The sequence below is a fragment of the Herpailurus yagouaroundi genome, unplaced genomic scaffold (genome assembly GCF_014898765.1).
Source record: "Herpailurus yagouaroundi ecotype Mexico unplaced genomic scaffold, PumYag 183, whole genome shotgun sequence".
NCBI lineage: Eukaryota > Metazoa > Chordata > Mammalia > Carnivora > Felidae > Herpailurus > Herpailurus yagouaroundi.
This window is the reverse complement of record NW_024412414.1, coordinates 9,386,588-9,394,299: the sequence shown is the minus strand read 5'-3', so window position 1 is coordinate 9,394,299 and position 7,712 is coordinate 9,386,588. Positions and strand designations below refer to the sequence as shown.

The 7,712-nt window shown below is 42.3% G+C and overlaps 1 protein-coding gene across 1 annotated transcript in view; it reads left to right on the top strand.

The window, feature by feature from the left end:
• The first annotated feature begins 283 nt into the window (after positions 1-283).
• The window catches only part of ARL8B (ARF like GTPase 8B), a 49,646-nt gene continuing 42,217 nt past the window's right edge, over positions 284-7,712 (top strand). Inside the window, exon 1 of the mRNA XM_040492105.1 lies at positions 284-578. Coding sequence (XP_040348039.1) covers positions 456-578 — 123 coding nt within the window. The 5' untranslated portion in view covers positions 284-455. The remainder of the gene's footprint in view (positions 579-7,712) is intronic.

Genomic DNA, 7,712 nt, shown 5'->3' with positions numbered 1-7,712 from the left:
ATGTCAGAAGGGATTTTTATCCCGTGCTGAAGCCCACAGAGTCTTGAATACTTTCTGCATAGAACGAATGTAGAATGAATGATGAGTGTGAACCAACCAACATTACTGGGCGAGGGAGGTGTGGTCGAAAGGGAGCGGGGTCAGCCGCGCTGCAGGGAGGCTCCAGAAGGTGGCGCTGCAGGCAGCAGACGGGTGTGGCCGGACCGGCCACGCCGCTCTTGCCGTGGGCGCCGACGGTGGCGCGGGGACGAGCGTGGGGGGGGGGGGGGGGGTAGGGCGAGTCATATGACCCGCTCGGCTTCCTGGCTTCGGCCGCCGCCGCCTGCCCGTGTCCGCCAGTGGTGCGCCGCGGCCCCGAGGAGCCGTTGAGGGGTACGGGCTGAGGCCCGCTCGTGTGCAGGTCGTCGCTGTTGCTGTCCGCGCCCGCGCGTCCGTTCTCCCTCCCGGCCGCCATCATGCTGGCGCTCATCTCCCGCCTGCTGGACTGGTTCCGCTCGCTCTTCTGGAAGGAGGAGATGGAGCTGACGCTGGTGGGGCTGCAGTACTCGGGCAAGACCACCTTCGTCAATGTCATCGCGGTGAGTGCCGCCGGCTCGCCCGCCCCGGGCGCCGCAGCCCGCGAGTCCGGCCCGGTGCTGGCCCGAATTCCGTGGCCGGGGCTCCCCTCAGCGCGATGGGGCGAGTCGGACGAGGGCTGGAGGCAACAAGGCGTTCCTGTCGCCTCGGCCGGGGCCGGGGTTTGGAGTTCGCGCGTGTTGGCGCCTGAGGCGTATTGCTGAGCTCGGCCGCCGAAGGGTTAATTCCATTTAGTCGTGTTCTACAAAGGGCTGGGTCCTCGACGCGGCCGCGGCTTGGAAAGGGTAAAATCGGCCTTGTCACATTTTTCAGGATTGGGATTTCCTTGGGGCTTGCTCTGGGTGTGTGTGTTGGGGGGGGGGGGCACCTGAAGGCTTAACTCCGGCCTGTCCCTTCCCAGGAGGGGGGGATTTGGCGAGCTGTCAGTCCCGTGAGAACGCATGAGTAAGACTCGAGAGCGTCCCTCCAGTATCCGCTCGGGACGGAGAGCCCATCGCGAGGAAAGCAGGGGAGCGTTGTGGGCCCCTTCCCGGATTTTGTGGGCAGCTGGTTCCTTGTGATTCAGTTACTGGTTTTCAGTTGGTCCCCTTGGAGGGGGCGAGATCGAGTTCATTGCTGCCGGGCTCGTTGCGAGAGAGACTGGGAAGAAACACTTACAGCCAGTCTGGTCCACAGTAGTCCGCAGCCTTTACTTAGCCAAGCACTTCGGGGGCTCTGCTTTCCCAGTGGTCGGAAGAGATGGATCTGTAGTCACTTAACTTTCTTGGGAAAGGGGGAGTTGGTCTTTTGTGAGAGTGTTTCTTGTTTGAAGGGGAGGGCAGGGAAGTGACTGGGCAGGAGCATAGCTTTTTCCAGATCCAGGAAATGGGGTGTCTGGGATGGAAATTGCCCTGGGAACCTAGTGTGGTGTTGATTCAGCAGTGATTGTGTGGAAGGATGATTATTAAATTTTGCCTGGGTGGTTAGTTGGGGAAGGGATAAGAGAGATTCTCCTCAATCTTTAGAAGCCAGGAGTCGATGTGACTCACTCTTAGTTGATAGGTGCTTGTACTTGTCAGGGATGAGCTTTAGAACTATTCTAAAGAGAGATGGCAGCCGTCCTTCCGTCTTCTAGATGGTGGTTGAAATCCTTATTTAATAGACTAGTTGCCCAACTGGTTTGGTTACAGGAACGATTGAAACACAGCTCCCTTGTGGGAGAAAATAGGTAACGTGTGACTCTTAGTCCTCCAGTAATAGAGTAGCAGGAGTAAGACTTGAAAAAGATTAGCAGAGATCCAAACTTCCTTTGAAGAATGTTGCGTGTAAGTATAAAGAAAATTTACCCACTTGTTTGGCTCCTTTTGTGATAAGTTTTTTTAAATTTTTTATTTATTTATTTTTTGGCTTGAGATGACTATCTTTTCAACAGGTATAGTGGAGTGGAATGTGTATGTGATGACACAGTAAAAAAAAAAACAACTTTGGATTCAGTATCCAAAGTAGAGCTTTTGTATGATGGGGAAAAGATAAGACCTCAGTTCACTATATATTTTCTGGTATCCCTTGAGATAAGAAAGTTTCCTTGTAAACCCTATCCTTTTGACAAAACTGAATTAATATACAGTGTAGGTGTAGGTCTATCACTACATTTAGTTGTATTTGTTGCAGAGAAGGAGTTCTGCGTTGGAAGTCTGAAAAGGTTTAGTAAATCTCTGAAGAACTTCTAAAGACATAGGCATGAACATCATGCTTATTTATTTATTTATTTATTTATTTTTATTGTAGACAGTGTAGCTTAATATAATGAGCAAGAACTTTGAAGAGAAGGAGCCCCAGCTTTGCATTCTGGCTCTGCCACTTAGCAGCCTTGTATCCTCTTTCAGTCCTTGCTTTCTCATCTTTGAAGTAGAGATAATAATGTGCTTCTTAAAGAGTTGTTCTGGGGAGTAAATGAAATGACAGATGTGACCAGCACTATGCCTGCCCAAAGAAGGGGCTAGGTAGGTGGTAGCTGTTGTTATTTGTAGCGGATACACTCCTTTAATGCAGAAACAGTGTTTTGAAAAACATTCAGAAGGCAATTAGCTGTGGTCATTTCCTTCTTTGAATCTAATTTATCCAAACCTGGGCTCCAGTAGCGGATTTATGGATTGAGGCAAATGATCACATCATGTACTCCCCCCGACCCCCTGTTTTTGTTTTGTTTTGTTTTTTTACATTGTATTAGATTATTTTAACAACTGAGCTTCTGCAGTGCTGTTGAACTTAAAGTGAACCAGTGGTGCCACTATTTTTTTTTTTTTTTACATTAGACTTTTCTTTTTTCTTAACGTTTGTTTATTTTTGAGAGAGCACTAGAGTAAAAGTGGGAGAGGGGCAGAGAGAATCCGAACCAGGCTCCAGGCTCTGAGCTCAAACTCACACACCACTGTGAGATAATGACCTGAGCTGAAGTAGGACTCTTCACTGACTGACCCAGGTGCCCCTAGCCTATTCTTTTTAAATTATAATTATATGGGTAGGTTTGGTTTAGAAAAAATTCTGGACTGTAAGTGGTTGTAACCCTTAAGATGCTGACAAAAAGAGACCTTAATAAATTTCACACTTAAAAAAAAAACAAAAAAACAACTCTAACCTAACCTGTGATTATCATAGACTATATTGAGGGTGAGGAAAAGGTTAATAAATAAACGTGATGTTGCAGACTTTTCAATAAAAACAAAGTTTCCAGAATAGTGAATTTAGCCTTGTCTTTAAAAAAATTAACTGCACTGTTCTTTGTATTTTGCATAAAATGTCTGATTTATAGACTCACAAGTACACATGGGTTGAGTGTGTCACTTTAGAAAGTTGGCCATTTATTTACTCACATTCAACAAGTAACTTAGGCATGAAAAGCTTTAGGTGAAGGCAGTTTTTTTCAGGTAAAAATCAACTTTTTGTAAACATAAAATGTGGCTCTATCTTCTGCCTTAAAAGTTATGAAAAATTTCATAAATGTCATTTAACTTACTAGAGAGGTTTGTGTAGGGTTTGGTCCATTCTGAAATTAGGCAGTTTATTTACAGAGAGGTTCAGTCTTAAAATTTATATTCTTGTGATTTTAAAACTTCAGTGATACTCCATTTTATCTGGTATTTTTATACAGAGACCCTTAACAGTACATACTGTATTCTTTGTTTTGGACATTAAAAAAAGAAACCCCTCTAATATTTAATTTTCTCATTAGTGTTAGGGAATGAAATATTGCCCATTGCTAAGTATTCTGGCAGTTATTGCATAATAAATCATGTGTCCTATATGTGTAATTTATGTTGAGTAATCTTTATTTTTAACAGAGACTCTAACACGGGTTATAAGATAATTACTAAGAAATGTTTAGTAGGATTTACCAAGGTGTTATAGGCTAAATTTTATAGACACTGTGTATTTTTGAAATGAGTAGTATAAAAATTTGTCTACATTTTTATGAAGTATTAGTGCTCCCCAGGTTATTCAAGGAAAAGTTTATTAACTTCCAAGAATTAGGAAAAGGAGATATTTTGAAAGATTGTAGAAATTTGAACGTAGAATAATTTTTTTTAGAGTTTCTAGAAACTTTAATTAAGTGGTCTAATTTTATTCTCATTTTATAGATGTAGCTAGAAGATCCAGAAAAATAAGTGAAATTCCTAAGGCAACAAAGCTAATTAGCAGAGATAAAATTAGAATGTAGGGCCAGTGTACTTTCTACTTTTCTTATCTGCCTCTGTAGGATCTAGCTGAGATTAGAATCCTAGAGCTGTGGATTGGGAAATCTTAATCCTTTAAATATCTTTTTTCATGTATTTGTACATAAATACACTCTTCTTATGAATGTGGATAACACTTTATTTATTATTATTTTTTAAAGGTTTATTTTATTTTATTTGTTTTTGAGAGAGAGCACAAGCAGGGGAGGACAGAGAGAGAGAGGGGACTGAGGATCCAAAGTGGGCTCCATGGGGGCGCCTGGGTGGCTTGGTCGGTTAAGCGTCAGACTTCCGTTCAGGTCATGATCTCATGGTCCGTGAGTTCAAGCCCCGCGTCGGGCTCTGTGCTGACAGCTCAGAGCCTGGAGCCTGTTTCAGATTCTGTGTCTCCCTCTCTCTCTGCCCCTCCCCTGTTCATACTCTGTCCCTCTCTGTCTCAAAAATAAATAAACGTTAAAAAAAAAATAAAAAAAAGTGGGCTCCATGCTGACAGCAGCAAGCCCGATGCCCGGGCTCAAACTCATGAGCCGCAAGATCGGGACCTGATGGTCATGGTTGGACGCTCAGCCACCTACCCACCCAGGTGCCCCAAATCTGGATAACATTTTAAATCCAAGTATCTTAAGCATGTTGATTGACATTCGAGGACTATTTGTATGTATGTGTGTGTATTTATATTTGAGGATATGAATTAGAAGAAGTAATGAGCATCTGTGTAAAGTAGGAATAGTGGAATATTGTTTGGACATTTAAATAACTGGCTAACAGGCATTGTTGGGTTATTGAGCTATGTCTGTTTTCTTTAAAAAGCAGAAATAGGGGCTCAGTTGGTTAAGCATCCTACTCTTGATTTGGCTTGGGTTATCATCTCATGGTTCTGTGCTGACAGCTGGGAGCCTGCTTGGGATTTTCTCTTTGACCCCTCCCCCCACATGCGGGCTCTCTATCAAAATAAACATTAAAAAACCAGAAATAGGGGCGCCTGGGTGGCGCAGTCGGTTAAGCGTCCGACTTCAGCCAGGTCACGATCTCGTGGTCCGTGGGTTCGAGCCCCGCGTCGGGCTCTGGGCTGATGGCTCGGAGCCTGGAGCCTGTTTCCGATTCTGTGTCTCCCTCTCTCTCTGCCCCTCCCCCGTTCATGCTCTGTCTCTCTCTGTCCCAAAAATAAATAAACGTTGAAAAAAAAATTAAAAAAAAAAACCAGAAATAATTCTGGGTTTGATTAGTGTTTATTATTTGGTTACTTTAGGGCAAGAATGGCAAAAACAGTTTTTAAAGAAAATACAATGTAGCTGAAGTCTAAAGGTTAGTAAATTTGAAATTTTACTGTAGAAACTAGCTTTCCAACGAGGTAGTCTTCCAATTCACATTAGGAATTGTGGAACCCGAGGCATCCTGCCAAGGAGCTTCTCTTCTAGGCTCTTTATCTTTCACCCCTGTTGCCATTATTTCTGCCATGCAGACCTAGAATCTCAAAAGCCACATGTTCTCATGAAGAAGGTGGTGCAATAATGCATTTTAAATTATTGACAGGGGTGCCTGGGTGGCACATTGGTTAAGTGTCCAACTCTTGATCATGGCTCCGGTTATGATCTCATGGTTTGTGAGATCCAGCCCCAAATCAGGCTCTATGTTGACAGTGCGGAGCCTGCTTGAGATTCTCTCCCTCTCACTCTCTCTCTGCCCCTCCCTCAGCTTGTGTGCACGCTCTTTCTCTCTCTCAAAATAAATAAACATTCCAAAACAAAGAAAGAATTTCTAAATTGCTGACTTAGAATATATCTCACAATTTGAAGCCCTTTTTAACTTTCTCAAAGATAAAAGTGGGTGGTAAGTGAACATGGATACAAAATGCATCACAGCTGTAAAAACTAGTTACTTAAATGTTGTTTTAAGAATTTTTTTCTGATTTTCAATATAATACAGGGTCATGAGTAGAAATTTGAAAAAGGAGTATAAAGTAGAAGAAACCACTTGTTATCTTCATCATCCAAGGTTAACTAACTGTCAGCGTTGCAAAATATTCCCAAAGCCCCTGGCTTTGGGCTGACAGTGTGGAGCCTGCCTAAGATTCTCTCTCTCTCCCTCTCTCTGTCCCTCCCCTTCTCTCTCTCTCAAGATAAATAAAGTTAAAAGAAAAGTATTCCCTTTTTATCCTTTTTAAATGTATGCATTGAAATGCCTTTCAACTTAAAAAAAAACTTTAAACTTTTTTTTAAAAAGTTTTGAGATGATACCTAGTTTGTTTTTTTAAAATTATGGTGTATGCATATTTCTGTGTGTAAAACCATTTTAGTGCCTTTATAATTTATGTTATGGCATTCATGTGGCTATACCATAATATATTTGATTATTTCCTTATTATTGGACATTTGGGTAGTTTCCAGGGTTTTGCTATTGTATATCAATTTGATCTGCATTTCCTAAGGATGGGTTCCAGAGTTACATCATGGGGTCAGAAGATAGAAACGTATTTCATGCCAAATGGCCAAATTGCTGTCCAGAAAGTATGCGCTACTGACAATGTCATATGAATAGATTTCATGTATAAAGTTGGAATTAAGCTAAGCACTTGTTCTTTGTTATTTTTAGGGAAAAACATATTTAGTTTTGTTGATAAGTAAACCAGCAGTATTTTTAAACTATTTTATTAGGTAATTGCTCTGTTTCTGTGTTTAATGTTTAAAGAAGTATCTTTATGTTTCAGCAACTGCTAAGACTGAGACTATAGAGAACATAATTCCTTTTTCAATTTTCTTTTTTATTGAACTTTGCAGGCAAGTCTTATAAATACAGCTCATCCCCTTTAGCTATCTGCATCTAATTTGTTTTCAGCTTACTGGTGGATTGCATTAGGAGTTTGTATTCCAGGAATCTGGCATATTTCCACGCAGTCCTTACCTAATCTTGGCCTATTATGGTGTGATGCTGCCTTTTCTTGGTGGGCGGGAGGGTGTCTGTATGCTAAATATTCTTTTCTAAATCAGAATCTAAGAGCGTTTGCTAAGGAGACCACTTTTTGAGGGCTATTATATAATTTGTGTGTGTGTGTGTGTGTGTGTGTGTGTGTGTGTGTGTGTGTGTTTTAATGGTTATTTATTTTGAGAAAGAGAGAGCAAGAGAGGAGAGAGAGAGAGAACACCTTGGAGCAGGGGAGGGGTGGAGAGAGGGGGAGAGAATCCTAGGCAGGCTTTGCACTATCAGCACAGATCCCAGCAGAGCCTGATGTGGGGCTGGATCTCACAAGCCATGAGATCATGCCCTGAGCTGAAATCATGAGCCTGAGACTTAACTGACTGAACCCCCCAGGTGCCCCTAGTATATGACTTGTTTTGAATGAATAACTTGGGTATCATTTATGATTATAAAAGTTGATTCATGTCCTTTGTCCTCATATATGAAAAAAACCATAGAAAAATACTA